Source organism: Poromitra crassiceps (genome assembly GCF_964638095.1).
Source record: "Poromitra crassiceps genome assembly, chromosome: 19".
NCBI lineage: Eukaryota > Metazoa > Chordata > Actinopteri > Beryciformes > Melamphaidae > Poromitra > Poromitra crassiceps.
In genome coordinates this window covers 29,192,924-29,218,501 of record NC_139646.1, presented here as the reverse complement: position 1 = coordinate 29,218,501, position 25,578 = coordinate 29,192,924, and the positions used below count along the sequence as shown (strand labels likewise).

Here is a 25,578-nt window from a genome sequence, read left to right as displayed (position 1 = left end):
TGCAGGAACAGTAACGTTAACAGTCTGTTAGTGCAGGAACAGTAAAGTTAACAGTCTGTTAGTGCAGGAACAGTAAAGTTAACAGTCTGTTAGTGCAGGAACAGTAAAGTTAACACAGTCTGTTAGTGCAGGAACAGTAAAGTTAACACAGTCTGTTAGTGCAGGAACAGTAAAGTTAACACAGTCTGTTAGTGCAGGAACAGTAAAGTTAACACAGTCTGTTAGTGCAGGAACAGTAAAGTTAACAGTCTGTTAGTGCAGGAACAGTAAAGTTAACACAGTCTGTTAGTGCAGGAACAGTAAAGTTAACACAGTCTGTTAGTGCAGGAACAGTAAAGTTAACACAGTCTGTTAGTGCAGGAACAGTAAAGTTAACACAGTCTGTTAGTGCAGGAACAGTAAAGTTAACAGTCTGTTAGTGCAGGAACAGTAAAGTTAACAGAGTCTGTTAGTGCAGGAACAGTAAAGTTAACACAGTCTGTTAGTGCAGGAACAGTAAAGTTAACACAGTCTGTTAGTGCAGGAACAGTAAAGTTAACACAGTCTGTTAGTGCAGGAACAGTAAAGTTAACACCGTCTGTTAGTGCAGGAACAGTAAAGTTAACAGTCTGTTAGTGCAGGAACAGTAAAGTTAACAGTCTGTTAGTGCAGGAACAGTAAAGTTAACAGTCAGTAACGTTAACAGTCTGTAGTTGTGTGAAGCAAATAAAGAATTCAAATGTGTGTGTGTGTGTGTGTGTGTGTGTGTGTGTGTGTGTGTGTGTGTGTGTGTGCATGTGCGTGTGTGTGCATGTGCGTGTGCGTGTGTGTGTCTGGAGACTCCTGTCAGCAAGCAAGCGATGGGTGCTGATGTCACACTAGTTGATGAGCTGATACCATTAGGACGGTATGATGGAAAATAGTGGTTTCGGAACCGTGACTTTTTCAAACCGTGGTATACCCTGAAACCAGAAACCGTGGTATACCCTGAAACCAGAAACCGTGGTATACCCTGAAACCAGAAACCGTGGTATACCCTGAAACCAGAAACCGTGGTATACCCTGAAACCAGAAACCGTGGTGTACCCTGAAACCAGAAACCGTGGTATACCCTGAAACCAGAAACCGTGGTATACCCTGAAACCAGAAACCGTGGTATACCCTGAAACCAGAAAGCAGCACATGCCTCATCCCAACATTGGAAACTGACCTGCTTTCGTCAGGATCTCTTCATCTGCTGAGTCAAACTCCTCCTCCTCCTGCTCCTCCTCTTCATCTTCTTCTCCAGCCTCTGGCTTCACATCATCATCTTCTTTTTCTTCTTCATCTCCCCCCTCCTCTTCCTCCTGCTCTGCTTCAGCTGTGCTGTCTGTCTGTGCTGTCTTCTCCTGCGCACACACACACACACACACACACACTACATTTACATGGACTACAATAATTCCACTATTGACCTTATTGTAAATAAAATTATATTTAAAATTAAGGTGTTTAAATTAGTTGCTTATTCATATTCCTGTTTACATTTGGGCTGGACCAATAAATCACCATTATTCTTCATATCATGTTAGTCAGTAGCCCTGCTCGAAACCGGTCCTTATTTCAGAAATAGAATTTGAAAGAGAATGTACCCTACATGTTCTCCCATCTACCACAATGCAATGCTGTCATGTTTACCAAAGGAGAAGAAGTCCGATGTGCAGCATGCAATAACGTTTAACATTAACACGGTGACTTCTGCTATAACGTTAGGGGGTACGGTGGCTCAGTGGTAGAGCTGTCGCCTCACAGTCAGAAGGTCCTGAGTTCGATTCTCGCCTGGGACACTGTGGGCGCTGTGGTTGTGTTCCCCCCCATATCTTCAGTGCCCACTGCCCAGGTGGGGTATCTCGTCGTAAGGGCCTTTCTCTCTGTGTGGAGTTTGCATGTTCTCCCCGTGCTCCCCCAGGGGGCTCCTCCGTATATAACCCCCCCACCAAAAACATGCAGAAGATCAGATCGTAATCGTCATCCGACCAGTGACGACAACACCCAAAGTTGGTCCCCGGGCGCTGTACGAGAAAGCCACCACTGCTCCTGGCCTGCCTCCCGGAGGAAAGGACATGCCTGGATGGGTTAAATGCAGAGGACAAATTTCACCGGCCACCGTCAGCATGAGTGTGTTGTGGCCGCATGCATGTGTTGATGTGTGATCGTGTGACAATAAAAGACGGGGCTTGTCCCGTTACGAGAGAGAGTTTTTTTTTTAGTCCTCCGCTAATATTTGACAAATGGACATGTACTGTTATGCAATTATGTTAGCTACTAAGATTACCTCCATTTTGTGGACGCTACGTCAAGCGGCAGGCGGCCGGCAGGCTGGTGACCCCAGGTCTGAACAATATCCACAAACTACTGGCTTTTTCTTCGGGCTAAAAGTGACCCAGCCGTTGCGTTTAGCGGGCAGTACGGGCAGGTGTAGCAATTTAGCATAGCATAGACCAGGGATACTCAACTTGCTTTGCCCGGGGGCCACTTTCGTGAAATGATAGGAGGCCAGGGGCCAGTTAATAAACAAACAATATAAATTTTTCTGTAGCGGATTGTAGGTTTTTAGGGTGTGCCGGAGTTTAGTCTGACAATGTGTTGTGTTAAGTTAGTAAGGATAAGTACATACATAAGTGCCTGGGTAGCGAGCAGACGGCGGTATTTGCCAATTTAACTGGAGCTCAGTCAAACTTTATTTCATGTTAGTTTTCATTGTGAATTAGATTATAATTCACAATAAAAACAAATGTGAAATTATTAGAAAATGGCCGGGGGGCCACTCTGCACCCTGTCGCGATTCCGCATCTGGCCCCCGGTCAGGCATATCGGTCAGGCCTCCGCCTCATTTTGAGCAAGGAAAAACCCTGAATGTCTTATACAGAAGATTGTCTTTATTGGGTTAATAATATCAGAGTATTGCAGTCCATATGTAAGCAGGAAGTAGAAACAGACCAGACAGGAAGTAGAAACTGACCAAACAGGAAGTAGAAACAAACTCACCTCAGCTTTCCTCTTCTTCCTGACCTTCTCAATCTTCTCATCCAGAGTGGTAGGAGCTCTCTGCACGCACGCACGCAGACACACACACACACACACACACACACACACACACATACACACACACGTTTAAAACCATCCTAATGATGTGACGTCACATCCTGTTTCACTCTATCAGTCTGGACTTCCAGCCGCCCACAGTGATTTCAGTGGGTGGGAGTACTTGCCTTGACAGACAACTCCTTCAGCCAATCAGCATCGCCAAATCTAATTCAAATTAGGACTGCACGATATTGGAAAAAACTGACATTGCAATACATTTGAATTTCGATAAAAAAGTGACCGCTCTAGGCCCTAGTACTGGTACACTCACTGAAATCATTTGAGTGAGTGTCTGGCGTCTGGGAGACTGTTGCTAACTTTGGTTGATGATGGACAGTATTTACGGTGCTTTTCAAAGCGCTGTAATCACAGTAGCACGGTACTATGGTTTTAATGATGATGATGAACATTTGAAACGGTACGATTACCGTGAGGGAATTCTATTATGTTTTATCATTAAACCAGTTATGGTTTCATCCCTACTCCAGACAATGCATATTGAACGGGTTGGTTGGTGAATATAAGGTCAAGGAAGGAGCCGTGTGTTGCTGATTCTACTGGGTTCCTTGGTTAACTGTTGAGACCAGGCTTTCTGCGATTAGAGCTGCCGAAAATAATCGATTCAGAGATGCATCGCGATGCTTAATAGGACGATTCTGAATCGATTAACAAATATCAAAAATCGATTATTTAAAAAAAAAATCAAATCAAATAGAATGTAAGTACATGCAGTTGTTTATTTTAATTATGGATCATAATACAATGCAATTCCAAATGCACTTTTATTTTAAAAGTAGCCACACAGTGAGAAAAAAGAAAGTGAGAAAAAAGAAATCATGTATTGCGGAAAAAGTGATGCATCGATTTAAGATGCATCGTATAATCGAATCGTAGACTTGTATAATCGAATCGTATCGAATCGTGAGATCAGTGAAGATGCACAGCTCTATCTGCGATAGGCTTGTAGTGACTTTAATGAGCTGTCATTCCAGTCCACATGTACCTTCTTCTTGATCTGAGCCATGACATCACTGCTCCAGTCTTCCTCCTCTCTGTCTTTCTCTCCAAACGTGAAGTCAGAGCTGAAGTCCTTCGCCCCGCGCCCCACGTTCCCCAGCTTCCTCTTCCTGTTCAGGACAATAGGCTGTTCCTGCAAGGGGGACACGGGTCAACACACGCGTGTGCATGTACGCACACACACACAACCAAGGAAGGTTATTATCCTTAACCAACACTAAGGAAAACTAGGTGTGGAGAAACATTTTAACTTAACTGAAATCGTTAAGTGAAATAAAAGTAATCAGGACAGACCATAGAACATTTCACTGACAAAAAAAATATTATAAAAAAAAAGTCAAAGTTTTTTGTGTGTGGTCCGAGTGAAATGTTGGTCTCGCAATTCTAAATGGACCACTTGGTTTGACAAAGTAAACTATTTTTTAAGCATCCTTTTACAAGCAATTGTGACGTCATCACTGAGTGATGTCATCAGTGATGCAAAGTTGAGCAATTGTGCGCTGCGCATGCCAATAGAGCAGGCGAGGCCACGCAGCAGCCGAACTGCAGGTAAGACCGCGCAGCAGCCGAGCTGCGGGTGAGGCCGAGTAGCGGCCGAGCTGCATACAGTATGCAAGCCCGCGCAGCAGGAATCGAGAGGCGTAGTGCATGAGATTTCTAGTTTTACAAAAGGTCTATGGAAAAATGAAAGTAGGGATGCCAACCAGTTAACCAATATTAGACCGTTTAAACATTAACCGATTAATACTAATTAATTTGATAATCGCACAGAATCGGCTATGTGGACTGACCGGAGCCGGTCACCGGTCGAGCCCGATCACGTGAAAATCGGCCATTTCCGGTCACGTGCCGATCGATCGGTGCATCCCTAGTTATTTCAGTTAATGAACCTTCGGTTGTCGGCCAGGGGAAAAAAAAATCATTTTCGCCATCTCTAAATGAAAGCCGTTGAGATACCGAACCGCAAAGATGCAGAAAGCCAGCGCCAAGGTGTTCGGGGTCCGTCCAATCAGACAGAGAAGATACGAATTGTGAGTTAAACTTTTACACCGAGATACAGAGATAAATTACAACCATATAATCACGTGAGGCATAATGACACATCAAATGTATCATTTGAGGGACAGACTGTAATGTTACATAGGGGCTAGCCGTAGAAGCTAACGGTGCTGCAGGTTAGATCTAGGAATTAGGTGTAACTTAAATAATCATAAATAATAACTAGCTGTGATTACCCTAAAGGCATCCTACCACCCTTTTTGTAACAAATCCTGAGAACAGTCATGTGTGTGTATGTACCTCTCCTGTGTCAGACTCGCTCTCCGGCTCCTCTGGGCTCTGCTCGCCATCCTGGATGGTCCGGATCAGATCCATCTACACACACACACACACACACACACACACACACACACACACACACACACACACACACACACACACACACACACACACACACACAATTGCTTTATTTAAATGGTGGTTTCATATTTTTTTAACCTTGATTTATTCAGGGGAGTCTCACTGAGAGCAATGCTCTTTGTCAGGAGTGCCCTGTTCACATTCACACCTGAAGCCTATGTCTATATAGGACAAATCAGCGTGACATCACTTGCCACCCAGAAATGTAGAACCCCGCGGCAGTTAATAGTATGAGTTGTGCCAAACAAACGTTAATATCTCAAAAACTCTACATCACATTGCTTATATTTTGACATTCTGAGTGAGAGCAGAAGTAGCTCAAGAGTTTGATGTATAATATATGCATGCTGTGTTAAAGTTGTGTGAACTGTCGCAGTTTTTAAAATGTAAACAGAGTCAAGCCGGCTAGAGTCAGACACACAAGCCTCGCGCCACTTGGGGTCCATAGGGTTCCATTGCCGTTGCCACCCAGTGACACGGTTTGTTTACCAAAATGCTGCTTGGCTGATCCCTCGTATACAAAAAAGTATTCTAATATCAATCAGAATCAGAATCACTTTTATTGCCACAGTATGCAAGTTACATACGAGGAATTTGTCTTAGTGTCTGTATGCAGCGTAGCGGTCACATCAATATACAGAGATAAGAAGTAGGAAGATAACTAAAGACAATCACAAAGTTGCAAGTGCAATCAAATCGAGTAAATATAATATGTTCGTGAGTGGTGAAGTGTTCTGTGGATAATAAATATGAATTTACGTTGGATTTACAGACTGAGTTAAATAGACGTTAAATAGGCAGTGGATTTACATTAATTTACAGTCAGAGTTAGATAAGAGTTTACATGGTTTACATTTAATGTACATGAAATTTACAGGCTAAGTTAAATAGGAATTAATGTGCAGGGAATTTACAGTCCCAGGTAGATTGGCATTAAATTAGATATGAGTTCCACTTTTATGGGGGGGTTCAGTTGAGTTTTGGAGGAGGTAGTGTGTGTGTGTGTGTGTGTGTGTGTGTGTGTGTGTGTGTGTGTGTGTGTGTGTGTGTGTGTGTGGGGGGGGGGGGGGGGGGGGGGGGGGGTCCAAACAGATTTCACATTAAATGATCTAGATTCTAGTTCAGTGGTTTTAAAAGGGTGTCAATGGAAATTGAACCGACAGTCATACACGTCCACGCGTAACATATCTTAACAATTGTTTGAATGAAAAAGAACTTCGTTAGCCTAACGTTTGCCTAGCGCTGAGAATATCTCTGATCTACCGGTAACTTGGTCTGAAAGTAGCCTCGTGAAGGATGAGTCTCGCGTCGAGGCTAGTCTGAAAGATGTTAGAGCCACCAACACTGCTATCTCTCTGTGTCACCCCTGACGCCATTACATGTTCTTCTATTGATTCATTGTAACAGAGTATATAATAAGAGTATAAAACAGAGTCTCTTCTCTGGAACAACTTTAATTACGCTTCTTTACCTTGTTTGTGTGTCTCTCTCTCTCGGTGGCTCGTGTCGCTCTGCAGACACACGTGTTGTTGACGGAAGCTGGAAGTGAGACCGTTCAGACCGGACGTGACATCACGCAGTTGGAGCAGCATCGCCCTCTGGCGGCAGGAGGGGGAATAGCGCTTGTCTTTTTTAAGCATGCATGCTTTGTGAAGCACTTCATTGCACTGATTAGTTATTTATAGTTTTGTATTTCCCATTAGTTCTTATTTGGACCGTCACCTCCCTGAGTTTTTGTAGTTATGGGTTTGTTTGGTTCAGCTAGGAGACAAGGCTGTGAGGAGGAGGGAGGTAAGGAGACAACAAGGCTGCGAGGAGGAGGGAGGTAAGGAGACAACAAGGAGACAAGGCTGTGAGGAGGAGGGAGGTAAGGAGACAACAAGGAGACAAGGCTGTGAGGAGGAGGGAGGTAAGGAGACTTGGAGGATCAACAAGGAGACAAGGTTGCGAGGACGGAGGAAAGGATGCATTTTCACCAAATGGGATGCACCCTAGGCATACCGCTTGGTTGGGTCCGCTCAGCTGTAAATTCTGATCACCTCATAACTTCCCACAGAACCTGAAGGCAGCATTTCTCATTCGCGCCGCCGCCGCCGCGTCCAGGCAGTCTCGCGCAGAATAAAGTGCACGGCCACGGACCAGCAGGTAACACAAAGACAATGACAGTAACGTTGTGGTATCTAACATTAGCTAGTGTTATATAATTATATTGAACTATCTGCGAGTCAATTGTGAGATAAAAAAGTCCATAATATAACGTTAACACTAACAGGAACGACTCACTGACCTGAGGTCAGTAGAGGTCTGATGACAGGGAACAGTTGCTAACGTAAAATTAGCTTTAAATCATGACTGTGAGATTGTATGGCTGTCCAGGTGAATTCATAAGCCTAGTGAGCATGTTAACTGTGTGTGTTCCATGTCTTTGTCCACCTCACAGAGTCTGTGAGTAAACATGTTAACTGTGTGTGTTCCATGTCTTTGTCCACCTCACAGAGTCTGTGAGTAAACATGTTAAAGTCTGTGTTCCATGTCTTTGTCCACCTCACAGAGTCTGTGAGTAAACATGTTAACTGTGTGTGTTCCATGTCTTTGTCCACCTCACAGAGTCTGTGAGTAAACATGTTAAAGTCTGTGTTCCATGTCTTTGTCCACCTCACAGAGTCTGTGAGTAAACATGTTAACTGTGTGTGTTCCATGTCTTTGTCCACCTCACAGAGTCTGTGAGTAAACATGTTAAAGTCTGTGTTCCATGTCTTTGTCCACCTCACAGAGTCTGTGAGTAAACATGTTAAAGTCTGTGTTCCATGTCTTTGTCCACCTCACAGAGTCTGTGAGTAAACATGTTAAAGTCTGTGTTCCATGTCTTTGTCCACCTCACAGAGTCTGTGAGTAAACATGTTAAAGTCTGTGTTCCATGTCTTTGTCCACCTCACAGAGTCTGTGAGTAAACATGTTAAAGTCTGTGTTCCATGTCTTTGTCCACCTCACAGAGTCTGTGAGTAAACATGTTAAAGTCTGTGTTCCATGTCTTTGTCCACCTCACAGAGTCTGTGAGTAAACATGTTAAAGTCTGTGTTCCATGTCTTTGTCCACCTCACAGAGTCTGTGAGTAAACATGTTAACTGTGTGTGTTCCATGTCTTTGTCCACCTCACAGAGTCTGTGAGTAAACATGTTAACTGTGTGTGTTCCATGTCTTTGTCCACCTCACAGAGTCTGTGAGTAAACATGTTAACTGTGTGTGTTCCATGTCTTTGTCCACCTCACAGAGTCTGAGTAAACATGTTAACTGTGTGTGTTCCATGTCTTTGTCCACCTCACAGAGTCTGTGAGTAAACATGTTAAAGTCTGTGTTCCATGTCTTTGTCCACCTCACAGAGTCTGTGAGTAAACATGTTAAAGTCTGTGTTCCATGTCTTTGTCCACCTCACAGAGTCTGTGAGTAAACATGTTAACTGTGTGTGTTCCATGTCTTTGTCCACCTCACAGAGTCTGTGAGTAAACATGTTAAAGTCTGTGTTCCATGTCTTTGTCCACCTCACAGAGTCTGTGAGTAAACATCATGGCTGCCCAGAACTATGCCTCCATCTCTGAGCTGCACCCCAACTTCTCCCATCCTGTGAGTTAAGAGGATGTTCACTTCATAAACCAGACATTTCCTAACATGCCATCTCACAACAGGCCTTACAACACAGAGTCTGATCAGATATAGCCTTGAATATTTTTCAAAAATAGTTACATGCTACTACTCTGGAAATGTAGGCCTATGGTTTGGTATTGCTGCTTGCTTGTTCACTGTTGTTACCCCAGTTCATGTAATTGGGTGCTGTTTAACATTGAATCCAGATGAGCCAACACATTTCTCTTTTGAATTTCTTTCCTTTTCAGACGGTGGCTGGTGTCGTTATTGGAAAAACTGATGTCAGGAGCTTCCCTGACAGAAAAAGTTAGTTCATGACATCTTTCATAAGACCATTTCTTTTCCAAAGCCAGATTCTTAAAGGGATACGCCACTTTTTCAGGAGTTTAGCTCATTTGCCATATCCCCCCCACATAACCAAGGTACAGCGTGCCTTTACCGTCACTGTCCGAGCAGTATACAGTGAGCCACAGTTGTGAAGTTAGTAAGTATTGCCATAGAATAGACGCCAATGGTACACATAAAATAACCAAAACACATATCTGATAGCGCCAAAATACATGTTGTGCTTCGGGTACTCACCACGCGATGAAATATTAACCAAAATGCGGAGAAATTATTATTATTTAAGGTAAATACATAGCCGGTATTACTTTCTACACATGGCCGCCAGGCATGTGCGACATACAGCGCATGCGCTGTGTACAGCGGAAGCGCTCTTTACAGGCAAACAAGGAAGTAACTCTGTGCGGGGATTTACTCCGAAAATGATGTTTCACGTAACTATGGATTAATATTTCATCTCAAAGATCTGTGTTTTTGGTTATTTTGAACGGGTGTACCCGATTGGCCTCCATTCTATGGCGATACTAACTTCACGACTGTAGCTCACTGCATACTGCTCGGAAAGTGACGGTAAAGGCATGCTGTACCTCCTCCTGAAAAAGTGGCGTATCCCTTTAATCAGCATTGCAGCACTGTCTTGTCTTGTAACGCTGCGGCCCTCTACTGGCGCAAAGCTGAACTGTGGCCCTCCATCCAAGTTTCTGTCTCTCTTCTTCTTTGGCAGAGTGATCTTCAACAGACCTAGAAAACAAAGTCAAAGACACATTGCTGACCCAGACACAAACTAAACCCACACATTCCTGACCCAGACACAAACTAAACCCACACATCTGCATTTCAGACACAAACTAAACCCACACATCTGCATTTCAGACACAAACTAAACCCACACATCTGCATTTCAGACACAAACTAAACCCACACATCTGACCCAGACACAAACTAAACCCACACATCTGACCCAGACACAAACTAAACCCACACATCTGACCCAGACACAAACTAAACCCACACATCTGACCCAGACACAAACTAAACCCACACATCTGACCCAGACACAAACTAAACCCACACATCTGACCCAGACACAAACTAAACCCACACATTCCTGACCCAGACACAAACTAAACCCACACATCTGCATTTCAGACACAAACTAAACCCACACATCTGACCCAGACACAAACTAAACCCACACATCTGCATTTCAGACACAAACTAAACCCACACATCTGCATTTCAGACACAAACTAAACCCACACATCTGCATTTCAGACACAAACTAAACCCACACATCTGACCCAGACACAAACTAAACCCACACATCTGACCCAGACACAAACTAAACCCACACATCTGCATTTCAGACACAAACTAAACCCACACATCTGACCCAGACACAAACTAAACCCACACATCTGCATTTCAGACACAAACTAAACCCACACATCTGACCCAGACACAAACTAAACCCACACATCTGCATTTCAGACACAAACTAAACCCACACATCTGCATTTCAGACACAAACTAAACCCACACATCTGCATTTCAGACACAAACTAAACCCACACATCTGCATTTCAGACACAAACTAAACCCACACATCTGACCCAGACACAAACTAAACCCACACATCTGACCCAGACACAAACTAAACCCACACATCTGCATTTCAGACACAAACTAAACCCACACATCTGACCCAGACACAAACTAAACCCACACATCTGCATTTCAGACACAAACTAAACCCACACATCTGACCCAGACACAAACTAAACCCACACATCTGCATTTCAGACACAAACTAAACCCACACATCTGCATTTCAGACACAAACTAAACCCACACATCTGCATTTCAGACACAAACTAAACCCACACATCTGCATTTCAGATATCGGCTTTGACAGATGTACTTTCGGCTTCACCATCAGGGACTCTCCAGACGCCTTCATCAACGTGACAGCCTGGGGAAATGACGGCTACATCAACCTGCTCTCTGCCAGCTTCAACATCGGAGACAACGGTGAAAAAGGCTCTCTGGAATCTCCTTGAAGGAACAGCTCACCATAAAATCCAAAATACATAGATTCCCTCTCACCTGTAGTGCTATTTATCCATCTATAGCGTTTTGTGTTAGTTGCCTGAGTTTTGGAGATATAAACCTTGAATTTCCTTGAATAAATCTTGAATTTCAATGACAAGGTCTTAAACATTATTGAAAATCCCTTAAATTTGATATCCAAGTGACTGTGGGATTGGGAACCCAGCTCTGAAAGCACTAGTGTCTTGTTTTGTTAAACTGGCATTTGGTGGCGTATTTTTTGACTTGTAATGTATACACAACTTCATCATCACTTACTGTCTTTTTCAGTCACCATTGACAATCCTTTAGTTTCCACTAAAGATCCAGAGAAAGACCGATTCTGCCCGGCAACACCAAGGTAAGAAACACTTGTAATGCAGGTGTTGTAGTTTTCAACAGTACTTTGTTGTAGGATCGTTGCCTTCAGCCTGCAAGGCTTGTAGACAGCTAGAGGTCATGCACTGAGCCGGTAATGCTATCTATTAAGTTAAGTTAAGTTAAGTTAAGAACTTAATGACATCACGACAGCTGGGGGGGTCGCAAGATTATTTGGGGGGGAGGAGGGTTGTCAAAAAAAGATTTTTTTTTTTTTTTTTTTTTTAACACATTGAATGCCAGCCATGTTTTCATTCCTGTAGGTAAGTTGTGCCAGGGGTGTTTTTGACGATTCTGGCTCATTTTAGAACAGCCGAGGATTCTTTTCTGTTAAGAATTCATGAACACCAATCATCTAAAAATAACTAATAGAATGTGTGCTTTCTCTGTCTAAAAGAGTTAGTTTGCAGAGTTAGTAGTTATGTAGATATTAGCCGTTGAGTACAGCATGGTTTCAGCGTCTGGAAATTTATTCAGAGATAAATGGCTTTTTGTGAAACAGTCACTTAACCATTCATTTTTGGCATCAGTAAGACCGTCAGACATTCTAAACAATAGTTTTGAACAGTAATGTCCTCCATAACAACAGGAAACACCCCTCTCATTCAAACTCCTCCCTCCGTGTGTCTTCTCCTCCTTCCTCCTGGCAGCGGGCGTGTCAGAAGCGCGTTGTGCTGCCTGCCTGTCTGTCTGCGTGCCTGCCTGCCTGCTTGCCTGCGTGCGGGGACGAGTCTGAAATGGATTACTGTAAAATCGCCAAGCCATTTCCTTGAATGGCTTGCTCCCGCGGTGTGTGTGTGTGTGTGTGTGTGTGTGTGTGTGTGTGTGTGTGTGTGTGTGTGTGTGTGTGTTCGCGCGTTGCTCCGCGGCTCTGGGGGGGAGGGGATCTCTGTCCGTTCTGTGTGTGTGTCTCCGGCTTCTGACTGTAAAATCGCCAAGCCATTTCCGCGGGAGGCGGCTGCTTTTGGTGTACGGGTCCCGTGGCTGTGGCTTCTCTCTGTATCTGTCGCCACTTAGTGGTCGGTAAAATAGATTACACACATGCTCTTGCTCCTATAGTTATCTCGAAGATGTAAAAGGGGTTGATTGATGTCCCACCGTCAAAAAAACATGTAAGACGAGTTAGGTCGTCCTTGGCACTTAAGCGCTGGATTATGTAAGACGAGTTAGGTCGTCTCTGGCACTTAATGTGTTAATAATCTTTCTCCCTTGATGATTAAATCTTCCATACCAATAAGTTAATGTAGTATTAATCTCGCTTGCCAGCCTCCCCTCACTTCCGTGAGAGGAGTCTGGGAGGCTCACTGCCAGCCTGTATCCTCTCTGCTCTCTCAGCCTCTACAGGCTGCTGGTGACAGAGGCTCACTCCCAGGTGCGTCTGTGTGCTGATGTGGACGCCATCAGGCGGCTGATGCCTCTGCTCCACCTGCCGGCCAAGGACTCCAGAGACTTCTACTCTCTGGGCGACATCGTGGCCAACGGGCAGAGCCTGGACGGCAACGTCATCAACATCCTGGCTGCAGTCAGATCGGTAGGGTGAGCTCTGTAGGGTGAACTCTGTAGGGTGAGCTCTGTAGGGTGAGCTCTGGTAGGGTGAGCTCTGTAGGGTGAACTCTGTAGGGTGAACTCTGTAGGGTGAACTCTGTAGGGTGAACTCTGTAGGGTGAGCTCTGTAGGGTGAGCTCTGTAGGGTGAGCTCTGTAGGGTGAGCTCTGTAGGGTGAGCTCTGTAGGGTGAGCTGTGTAGGGTGAGCTGTGTAGGGTGAGCTCTGTAGGGTGAGCTGTGTAGGGTGAGCTCTGTAGCGTGAACTCTGTAGGGTGAGTTCGGTAGGGTGAGCTCTGTAGGGTGAGCTCAGTAGGGTGAGCTCAGTAGGGTGAGCTGTGTAGGGTGAGCTGTGTAGGGTGAGCTCTGTAGGGTGAGCTGTGTAGGGTGAACTCTGTAGGGTGAGCTCAGTAGGGTGAGCTCAGTAGGGTGAGCTGTGTAGGGTGAGCTCTGTAGGGTGAGCTCTGTAGGGTGAGCTCTGGTAGGGTGAGCTCTGTAGGGCGAACTCTGTAGGGTGAGTTCGGTAGGGTGAGCTCTGTAGGGCGAGCTCTGTAGGGTGAGTTCGGTAGGGTGAGCTCTGTAGGGCGAACTCTGTAGGGTGAGTTCGGTAGGGTGAGCTCTGTAGGGTGAACTCTGTAGGGTGAGTTCAGTAGGGTGAGCTCTGTAGGGTGAGCTCTGTAGGGTGAGCTCTGTAGGGCGAGCTCTGTACGGCGAGCTCTGTAGGTCTTTATTTTTATTCAATTAATTTAATTTACATTTCCACCTTTGAACACACTCAGCACCTGCAAGCTGGCTGCCAGGAGAAGACAACAGAGAACACACACAAACAGCACTGTTGTTACACACTACGCTTTAGCAACTTTATCCACAAATTACTTTTGTGCCCCAAACTAAATGCTAACCAAACAATTTTTTAGACAGTGGGGGTGGGACGTTTTTTTCGACTTTCGATAACCCTATCGACAGTACATCTTGGTGGAAAGAGCAATAGTAATAGCTGAGTGCCTTTTTCGTTGTGTGCGGCGTTAAATGAGCTCAAAACAAGCGCAAATGCAAAATTACCGCTTTTGCGACGATAGGGCCCAAAGTGTTTTAGGGAGTATTTATCCTTTAAGACAGAGCTTGTGACTCAACGATCGTTGGTTTGAAACATGGGTGCGTCAGTTGGCCAACAGTAGGATTGCAGTAGAAATGCCATAAGGGGCTGAAGAAAGGCCTCAGATCCTGTACTTAATGTCACAGTTTTCTGCAGGAAAAGGAAAGATCATGTGGTAAATGGTAAATGGCCTGCATTTATATAGCGCTTTTATCCAAAGCGCTTTACAATGAGTAGGTAGTCTACATTCACCCATTCATACACCAATGGCGGCAGGCTGCCACGCAGGGTGCCTACACACCATCGGGAGCAAGGAGGGTTAAGTGTCTTGCCCAAGGACACAGCGACAGCAGCTGGGAGGGAGCGGGGATCGAACCGCCAACCCTTGCGTCATTGGCCGACCCGCTCTACCTCCTGAGCTAAAGCCGCCCAACATGTGACTTCAGACAGGAAAAGGAAAGATCATGTGACTTCAGACAGGAAAAGGAAAGATCATGTGACTTCAGACAGGAAAAGGAAAGATCATGTGACTTCAGACAGGAAAAGGAAAGATCATGTGACTTCAGACAGGAAAAGGAAAGATCATGTGACTTCAGACAGGAAAAGGAAAGATCATGTGACTTCAGACAGGAAAAGGAAAGATCATGTGACTTCAGATAATTGTGTTTACGTTTTTTCTTTCTTTCTCCAGGTTGCCGAGCCGAAGCAGTTCACCACTTCAGACGGACGCAATGGGCAGAGGCTGGAAGTCAAGCTCTTTGATGACTCTGTCACTTCATTCTCCTTAGTCTGGTGAGTGACTGTGTGTGTGTGTGTGTGTGTGTGTGTGTGTGTGTGTGTGTGTGTGTGTGTGTGTGTGTGTGTGTGTGTGTGTGTGTGTGTGTGTGAGTGAGTGAGTGAGTGAGTGAGTGAGTCATGGAAATTAATTTGGAAAATGAATAAATGTGCCATATTCCTTATGTAGACCCCTTGGATCGCTCCCCTGTAGCTTTAGGTTGACTCCCTGAACCTCTGTAGCCTACTGCATGTGTGTTTAATCTTCACCTTGACCTCTGACCTCTCCATCACACACAGCTGGGACAGAGAGGCCATTCAGCACATTCAAACCCTGATACCAAAGGAGACGGGTAGGTTACAGCCGCAAACTGACTTTTTACTTAACCTTCTATTCCTTTCTGTCATGTCCAATTAATATCGCAAAAACGTATTTTTTCTTATTCTCTTTAAGAGAAAAGATGAGGTATTTACAAAACATACATGACCCTCATACCCCATATCTCAAGAACAAACAAAACAAAACAAAACAAGAAAACGACATAAGATATACAATAAACAAGTGACATCGTGGAGGCATATGTAAAAAGTTGGTCAATAGAGTCATGAGGGTTGGGTCCTGAGGCCTGTACCACGAAGCACGATTAGTGGCTCAGCAAGGTCACTTCAGCTTTAAAGGAACAGCTCACCCTAAAATCCAAAATACACATATTCCCACTCTCACCTGTAGTGCTATTTATGAATCTATATCGTTTTGTGATAGATGGGGCGGCTTTAGCTCAGGAGGTAGAGTGGGTCGGCCAATGACGCAAGGGTTGGCGGCTCCCCGCTCCCTCCCAGCTGCTGTCGTTGTGTCCTTGGGCAAGACACTTAACCCTCCTTGCTCCCGATGGTGTGTAGGCACCCTGCGTGGCAGCCTGCCGCCATCGGTGTATGAATGGGTGAATGTAGACTACCTACTGATTGTAAAGCGCTTTGGATAAAAGCGCTATATAAATGCAGGCCATTTAGTTGCCTGAGTCTTGGAGAGATGTCTGCCTTCTCTCCAATACAATGGAACTGGATGGCACTCGGCTTGTGGTGCTCAAAGCACCAAAAATATACATTTGTCTTTCCAGAAATCATGACCCGGTTACTCAAGATAATCCACAGACTTTGTTGTGAGCAGTTTCATGTAGGAACAATTTTCTTTTGTAGGAACTAGCTAGCAGCTAGCGGGTGTAGTTCGGTCAAAAGAAAATGCTTTCCAATTTAAAGCTATGCTTTTCCTAGCTGCCAACAGGGAGAGCTCTATGCATTTACTTTCATATTTATTCCACTTATCAGAGCTACAAGTTCCCAAAAGACATCAAACTCTTTTTCAAGAGTGATATGCAAGTGAAAATTAAAGATGAATGTGTTTATATTTGAGAAATCTCACAGTCATTTTGCCTTTTATTCTTCACTCAAAGTGCTCTTCATCGCGGATGCAAAGATTGGTTTTGACAGCTTTCGCAACTGCATGGCAGCAACGATTAACTCCAAAACCATTACCACTGTCAACCCTGGTAAGGAAATCACGAAAATATTTACAAATGCATAGGATCTGATTAACTAAAATTTGTAGGTCCTTTATTTTAATTCAAAAATGATTTTTAGAACAAATTCTGGCCAACAGCAGCCCACACTAGTCATTGTGTACAACAGAAGAAAAAAATATCAGTTTTCCTGTTCACATACAGCATAATCAATGAGACCTACCGTATTCCTTGTTGCTGTCAACGTCTATTCTAATGTGATCTCAGACACCAAGGAGGCCAGCCTACTGTTCAGCTATGCCAAGCAGGCGTGTGAGTCCGGGGCTCTGGATGAAGATGACAAGCCTGAGAATGTGCCTGGTAGGAAGCTTCCACGCTGCATCATCACTTTAGCCCCCGAACATCAGAGAGGAAAACACCTCTTTGAAATGTTTTCATCCCTTTCAAACAACATGTGGTGTTGTTTGTCCAGCAGAGGGCATCAGTGATGTGTACACAGTGTGCCAACTGAAGCAGAATGCTGTGTGTGTATGTGTGTGTGTGTGTGTGTGTGTGTGTGTGTGTGTCTGTGTGTGTGTCTGTGTCTGTGTCTGTGTGTGTGTGTGTGTGTCTGCATGTCTGTGTGCATGTGTGTCTGTGTGTATCTATGTGTGTGTCTGTGTGCATGCGTTTCTGCAGTGGAGTCCATCAGTGAAGTGTACACAGTGAGCCAGCTGAAGCAGAAGGCAGGGGACAGTCAGGAGGCTTTCTGTGGCATCACATACAGCTTCATCTCCAAGATGGAGCTGGACGCTACGCTCTCCAGAGTCATCAGGACCCGCTGGTGAGGAGCCATCATCAAATAGGCCGTTTCAACTTGACAACATAAACATTCTAAATTGCCCCTCGCTTACTAACCTTGCAAGGCAGCTGGATTCCACGCGAGACCATGAGATCTCACGCGACAAATCTATGTTGCCACGAGGCTATTAAAGTGCACAAAATAAACTGCAGGGAGGACGTATTTTATTTATTTATTTTTTATTTAACCTTTATTTAGACAGGCGAGTCATTAAGAACAAATTCTTATTTACACTGACGGCCTGTGGGGTAAGGGAGAGGGGCTGCAAAAAGAGTCATGTTAAGGATAAAAAGGATAAAAACAGTGCATTATAAAACAGGGTATAAAACATAACAACAATCACATAGGATAGAGCCAAAACACAACATAACACAACACGGCACAACGTAGAACCAACACAACACAGCACAACGCAGCACAACACAACAAGACAAAACAATACAGGATAAACCAAACAAAACACAGCATGATGGGGGAAGGGGGTAGATGGAGGGAGGGGTAGAGAGGGAGGGAGGGGGGATGGGAAGAAGGGAGGAGGGAGGGAGGAAAGGAGAAGGGGAAAGGGGGTAGAGGGAGGGGGGAGGGAAGAAGGGAGGGGGAGGGGAGGAAAAGGGGAAGGGGGTAGAGGGAGGGGGGATGGGAAGAAGGGAGGGGGGAGGGAGGAAAAGGAGAAGGGAAAGGGGGTAGAGGGAGGGAAGGGGTAAAGAGGGAGGGGGAGATGGGAAGAAGGGGGGGTAGGAAAAGGAGAAGGGGGAGGGGGTAGAGAGGGAGAGGGGGGGTAGTAAAGGGGGAGGGGGGGTACTATGAGGGGGGAAAGCAGACACAGCGGTCAACAAAGAGCTGTTGGAGTTGCTGTTTGAAAATGGAAAGTGATGTCAGGGTTGCGAGTTTGAGGGTGCTCTGAAGAATATTCCAGTCATATGAGAATCTTTGTAGGCTTCACCAGAAATCGCCGCCATGTTGATTCGTCGGGGGAAAAGTCTATGGGGTTTTAGAATGGGGGTTTCACTTAAATGCATCAAATAAAGTCTGTGGTTCACAAAAGTCTATTGAAGCGTGAATTTGGGTTCAGCAGGATAATCTTCACGTTAATCACTTTTATGCCTTTTGAAGCGTTTTCCAAAAATCACGTAAAAACCCCCAAACACATTTACTTCCCAAAAGCCATAAAAGTTCTTCACGTTTGTGAAGATTATCCTGCGGAACACAGATTCGCGCTCCCGTAAACTTCTGTCAACCTCAGACCTTATTTTATGCATTTAAGTGAAATCCAAATTCTAAAACCCCATTTTTTACTTGCCGCACGTTTTCAGGAAGAAGCATTTGCGGCGACCAATTAAATGAGTTCGGGGGCGGGTGTTTCCCCGGCTCATACTAGGAAGAAATGTTGGTCCAGGAAATGCCTAAACAATCTTGCTATCTTCTCTGCTCTCCCAGCTCCAAGTGTAAGTACCAGGTGAGTGAGGACCTGCAGAGCTGCAGCAACATGCTGTGCCCAGGCAGGGAGCAGGGCCTGGTAGCCAGCACGGGCTTTGACCTCCTGGTGGACCTCGCCGATCACACCGGTACCCTGATGGCCTGCTCGCTCCGCAGCCCCGTCGCAGAGAAGACACTGGGCTGCACCGTCAGTACTATACACACAACTCTTTACCTCCAAGTATCTCTTAAAAACAACATTGTCTTTGGAAATCTTTGAATTTTAAAATGGAAAATTGAGGAAGTCACAAGGTTCAAATACCCGCAAATATAGCCTGGGTTATAATCACAGGACATGCTGTAGAAAGGTTTGGCAAATAGTCTTTCCATTTCCTCTGTTGTAGATAGAGGAGTTTACCAGTTTGACCGAGGAGGGGCGCACTGCAATGAAGTGGAAATTTCTTTTGGAGAGATGCAAAATATATGTGAAGGTGGGTATTCTATTATTCTATTCTCTTCTCTCCTCACTGTACAGTGTAGCTACACCTCACTGTGTACACCTCACACCTCACTGTACAGTGTAGCTACACCTCACTGTGTACACCTCACACCTCACTGTACAGCAGTGGTGGCTGGTGAGCTTGGAAACAGGGGAGGAAGCTAGTGCGGAACTAGCCCCTTTTCCTTTTATAAAAGTAAAAGGTTTTCTGTGCAAGGCGAATAGAAACTCACGTCATATTAATATAATTCAAATACTATTCAACTTAAAAGGTCCCTTCAAAACATATTTTAAGATGCATAAAGACTATACTTTAATCGTCTAGTCTTAATCACTATGGCCCACTAGCTCAGAGAGTTGGATTGCTGTCTAGGAGTTTGGAGCTTGTGGGTTTGAGCCACAGTGAGTTTTGAGGTTGTGGGTTCGAGCCTCAGTCAGTTTTGAATGTCGACAGCCAGAGGAAAGAGTCATTTAAAGCCCTGAGAAAACCTCATTCAATCAGTCTGCCTTGGTGGCACAGAGAGTAGGCTTGCTGCCCGGCAATATTGAGGCCTCAGCCACTTTTGCGGTCGTGGGTTCGAGCCTCAGTCAGTTTTGAATAATGACAGGCAGAGGGAAGAGACAAGAGCGCCCGGAGAAGAGCTGTGAGTGTGAAGGGTAGCTGGTGGTGTGAAGGAATAATACACACAGTGACACCGGGGCCAGAGGTTGTGGGTTCTAATCCCGTTCAGCTGGCACTGCCTGGAGCTAAGGGGGGGGATGTTCTCCCCCCCTGACCTCTGCAGAGACATGAGCAGAGGGTTATGAGACAGAAAACCACAGAGAGCTGAAATTTTACTGACATCGGAAATATGTTGTATGTAAATGTTCTGGCTGCTGCTAGGCGTAAAAATAACTTTTTGAAAAACTGCTCTAGACTCAGTATATGACATGTCTGGATCTCTTTCCAGTCTGTCCATTTCAGTGGATCTGTAGGAGGCGCTGTGTCGCTCTGTGTATCTGCCTGTAGGAGGCGCTACGCTGGTGATGTTAAAGACAGGGCAGTGCTGTAATATGTCTCCTCCATCAGGAATCGAACCAACAGTCTACCTGTCAGACAGAGACAGCGACACAGCCGCTCAGCTGACTGAGCTATGAGCTGTTGGGAGTTAAGCTTCTGATTTCTACACACTGTATTCACACTGACAATAACACAACATAAAGAGTGAGACAGGTGAGATTTCTACCAGTGAGTTTAGCTAGAGTCAGGGACTGACTAGTCTCCTTCAACAGCTTATTTATATCAGTGTTCAAACTACTGGTGATGATAAAGAAGGATCACTGCTGCAGCTTATAATGTGAGTACTGCCCAAAAAAAATTGGGCGTTTTTTTTTCCCGTGTGCGCGCCATACCTGTATACAGTGTGGCATAATTGTGCTTTAAGTAAAACAGTTGTCTAATGGTAAAGTAAAGGCGAAATGAATTATGCAAAGGACAAATAATATGAAAACGAATAAGCAAGAATATGAAAATGGATTAAAAAATGCACATTTTAAATTGCATTTTGCAAATCAGCATCAGTCTTTCATTTGTCAAATTAATTAATTTAATTTAAATGGCTCATTTATAAGCATTTTTATTAATAAGGTTTATAAATAGTTTTATCAAACAGCTCATTTAAAAGCATTTTTTTCTTCTAGAAGCCGTCTGGAAGGTGATGTAGCCTACAGTAACCTAAGCGAAAAGCACATTAGATTGTGCACAAAAGAAATCCATGCAGTCAGCAGAGAAATCCTTATCCAAAGCAAAAGATTCCCACCAGGAATAAAAGAACAGACACCGAATTGGGCACTGGGTGGGCAATTTTTCTCTCTCTCTCTCTCTGCTGTCCTCTTCCCCCTTACGTCTAGCTTGACGGTGCAGCTGAGCTGATAAATGCCGACTTGTTCAACGAGCAACAGGTTAGCGGATGTGATAGATAACATCATTATCAGTACAGGGGGACACACTCTCAACAGTGCTGCTGCATCAACATGTTAGTTACATTCCAATTCATCAACTTTGGAGCGTTATTTACCCCCCCCCCCTTCCCGACATCCTAGGTTGACATGCTTCGTCCCAATCGATTCCTTATTTCTTCTAAATTATTAGGCTACAGACCGCTTTATAGATCCACACTGTTACAGCAGGCAACATCAAACTTAAGTTAGTTAGTTAGTCTGTCAGTAAAAGGCTTGATGGATGAACAAATCAATCAAAAACACTTCACTACGTCCAACATAGGCTACAAGATTCGTTGCAATTTGCTATGCAAATTGCTGTTTCGTTCCACGCTGGTTCCGCGTTGCCAAATTCAGTTAAAAAATGTGCGAGTTTAAGATCGCCAAATGGCGGGCTATTCAGCATAAAACAATATAATACGAAAAAGTAGCACTGCTTGGTGGACGCCGAATTTAGTAGAAGACCCGGATAACTCGAACTGAATTGACTTACTTGAATATCCATGCAGTCTGTAGCCGGTGCGAGTGCAGCCGATGAGGTTAAATTATCCCAGTGTTTTGCTTGTGAGCCTCTGTCCTCCGTGTGAACCACGCTGCCCTCTCTAAACTCTGCGTAATACAATGCAACGACTGTCTGGCTTGTGAGCTAACTTACTGCTTGATAATATAAAAGATAGGTTAATAGGAAAAGAGAAAGGGGAAAATATAGGTGCTACTGTCTGTAAATCTATCTATTAGCCTGTCAGGTCTTCATTTCCTGTATTTCCAATGGAGCGCTGCGGATTCAACACGATTTTCAGACGTAGGCTATTCAGCATTGGACAATACAGAATGTCAATCACTGTCAGCCATCTATCCAACCAACAACCAATTAGATTTCACCTGGTTTAACCAGGGTAAGGGCGTGCGAACCTCCAGCTCAATGTGATTGGTGGGAAAACACATCACTCTCACGTGTTTCTGTCAGGTTTCTGTGAATTGCAAGTGTTTTTCAACCAATCATATTTTTCATTAGATAAATGACCAAATAAATAAACACCCACAGGGCGAAGTTTTTTTATCTGCCTACTAAAGGCTGGGACCAGGGCCAGAGTGACTCTCTGCATGGAGCTCTCCTTTCCATCAGTTCAGGTCACTGTTGTTTAAGCATATAAGAATATAATGAATGGAAAAATGAGCGTCTGCACATAAGAAAAAACACATTTGATTGATATTTTATTATTAAAAAAAAAATGAAAAATGAAAAATATATTAACACATTGACTGCCAGCCGTTTTTTTCTTGCTGTAGGTAGCTTCTGCCAAGCCGTTTTTTGAGGATTGTGGCTCATTTTACAAGAGCCGAGGATTATTTTCTGCTTGGAGTTTGTGAACATACAATATCTCAAAAGTACTAATAGAATGTGTACTTTCTCTGTCTAAAAGAGTTAGTTTGTAGAGTTAGTAGTTATGTAAGCATTAGCAGTTGAATACAGCATGGTTTTAGCGTCAGAAAAAATATTCAGAGATAAACGGCTTTTTGTGAAATTCGATAGAACTGTCACTTTAACCATTCATTTTTGGCTCTCTCTCTCTCTCTCTCTCCCTCCCCCTCTCGCTCTCTCTCTCTCTCTCTCCCTTCCCCTCGCTCTCCCTCCCTCTCTCTCTCTCTCTCTCTCTCTCCCTCCCTCTCGCTCTCCCTCCCTCTCTCTCTCCCTCTCGGGAGGGAGACGCACTAGGTTTAATCCTAGTGAGAGGGGGAGAGGGAGAGAGAGAGAGAGAGAGAGAGAGAGAGGGAGGGAGGGAGAGAGAGAGAGAGAGAGAGAGAGAGAGAGGGAGAGAGCGAGAGGGAGAGTTGCTTCAACTCCTCCCTCCGTGGGCGTTCTTCTTGGCTGCAGCGGCCGTCACAGTCTCAGTGCTTTTGCTGCTGTCCTGTGCCTGTCTGCACGGCCGCTGTTTGAGGAAGTCGGCATGGACTCGCTCGCTTCTTGGAGTTTTGTTTGAGAGAAGCTTTTGCGATTCTGGTCATATTTATGCTGCGTGTTTCAAAGTGTGTTCCACCTGTAATGTATTATGTAAATTTGCAATCCCGCATCGCCAGCAATCAGCGCGAAAACGAGAGCGTTTTCCCCCATCCATTTTCATGAGAATGGCTGGGGTGAGAATGGCGTGACAAGTTAAAAAAATGCTTGCGTTCCTCTAGTCAGGAGAGCACTGTTGCCACTTAGTGGGTCGGTGGAATGGGTTGTAAACGTTCGGTGGCTCCAATAATTATATAAGAGATGTAAAAGGGTTAGATGCACATCCCACGGTCAAAAAAAAAAAAATAATTTTTTTGACGAGTCAAGTCGTCGCTGGCAGTGAACAGCTGGATTGTGTTTGACGACTACACTCGTCGTTGGCAATTAACGTGTTAAAAAAAAAAAAAAAAATATAATTTTTTTTTTAATATAAAATCCCCAATCTAATAGAGGAGGACCATCCTCCTATGCCTCACTGGAAAAACCTCCTCTGCTGTACAGTGTAGCTAGATTTTTGTTTTGTTTTGAAAATAATACAAAATGATGGTCATATTTTCTAGATCCTCCCTTCTACCAAGATGAGGACTGGGATCAAGGGGGAGGTTGTGGCTTGCTCATTGGCCGACCCAGGGGAAGTGAAACAACACATGTCCTCCCTGCAGAACACATGTCCTCCCTGCTGTGATCAGAACACGTCCTCTCTGCTGTGATCAGAACACATGTCCTCCCTGCTGTGATCAGAACACACGTCCTCCCTGCTGTGATCAGAACACATGTCCTCTCTGCTGTGATCAGAACACATGTCCTCTCTGCTGTGATCAGAACACACGTCCTCCCTGCTGTAATCAGAACACATGTCCTCTCTGCTGTGATCAGAACACATGTCCTCCCTGCTGTGATCAGAACACATGTCCTCCCTGCTGTGATCAGAACACATGTCCTCCCTGCTGTAATCAGAACACATGTCCTCCCTGCTGTGATCAGAACACATGTCCTCCCTGCTGTGATCAGAACACATGTCCTCCCTGCTGTGATCAGAACACATGTCCTCCCTGCTGTGATCAGAACACATGTCCTCCCTGCTGTGATCAGAACACATGTCCTCCTGCTGTGATCAGAACACATGTCCTCCCTGCTGTGATCAGAACACATGTCCTCCCTGCTGTGATCAGAACACATGTCCTCCCTGCTGTGATCAGAACACATGTCCTCCCTGCTGTGATCAGAACACATGTCCTCCCTGCTGTGATCAGAAGGAAGTAGAGAGAAGTCAAGCGGAGAGCAGACAGCAAGCAGATATGTTATGGTTATACGGTTATATGGTTTAGTTAGCAGAGACATTGTGGTTATAAGAACAGCAGGCAGAGATGTTGTGCTTATACATTTAGTTGCCCTCTTCACCTGCTGTGCTGCCTGCTGAGAGCTACTCTTCACCTGCTGTGCTGCCTGCTGAGAGCTACTCTTCACCTGCTGTGCTGCCTGCTGAGAGCTACTCTTCACCTGCTGTGCTGCCTGCTGAGAGCTAGTGAAAAGCTGTTTTTGAAATGTTAAGACTGAGATGCAGTTGTGCCAGTCATGTGTTAGTCATGCTTTGGGAATACTTGTGCAAAGATGTTTGTATATTTTCTGCATTATTTATTTACTCAAAAATGTGTACTGGTAACTTGTTTTATTTATTTATTTATTTGTTTGTTTATTTATCTATTTATCTTAAAGAAACTCTAAGATATACATTTATAAAACAGTTCAATTGTTTGTTTGTTTAATTATTTATTAGTGAACACCTCCCCTATTTTTGTATTTTGTATTTTTTGAAACTCAAAAGGACCGTTGGAGCCACTTTAACCCCTGTAGATAAGAGAGTTTTGATATTTACTGTATTTGAGGAGTTGAAGTTGAATTATTTAGAAATGAGCTGTG

The 25,578-nt window shown here is 44.5% G+C and overlaps 2 protein-coding genes across 2 annotated transcripts in view; one reads left to right on the top strand and one right to left on the bottom strand.

Moving 5' to 3' along the window:
• ddx27 (DEAD (Asp-Glu-Ala-Asp) box polypeptide 27) overlaps positions 1 to 7,080 on the bottom strand; it is a gene marked incomplete at its 3' end in the record, with an annotated part of 31,927 nt that extends 24,847 nt beyond the window's left edge. The window contains exons 1-5 of the mRNA XM_083656304.1: positions 7,013 to 7,080; positions 5,422 to 5,496; positions 4,109 to 4,255; positions 3,007 to 3,066; positions 1,190 to 1,367 (exon numbers count right to left, since the gene is read on the bottom strand). Coding sequence (XP_083512430.1) covers positions 1,190 to 1,367; positions 3,007 to 3,066; positions 4,109 to 4,255; positions 5,422 to 5,496 — 460 coding nt within the window. The 5' untranslated portion in view covers positions 7,013 to 7,080. The remainder of the gene's footprint in view (positions 1 to 1,189; positions 1,368 to 3,006; positions 3,067 to 4,108; positions 4,256 to 5,421; positions 5,497 to 7,012) is intronic.
• A 2,025-nt stretch (positions 7,081 to 9,105) lies between these two features.
• On the top strand, positions 9,106 to 24,368 carry meiob (meiosis specific with OB-fold; the record flags this gene model as incomplete). The annotated part of the gene is made up of 13 exons (XM_083655894.1): positions 9,106 to 9,162; positions 9,432 to 9,489; positions 11,428 to 11,559; positions 11,908 to 11,977; positions 13,330 to 13,525; positions 15,324 to 15,424; positions 15,707 to 15,759; positions 16,858 to 16,953; positions 17,191 to 17,283; positions 17,602 to 17,746; positions 19,202 to 19,392; positions 19,589 to 19,671; positions 24,219 to 24,368. The coding sequence occupies 13 exons, from the start codon at positions 9,106 to 9,108 to the stop codon at positions 24,366 to 24,368; spliced, it is 1,425 nt and encodes a 474-aa protein (XP_083512020.1).
• Between the last annotated feature and the right edge of the window lie 1,210 nt (positions 24,369 to 25,578).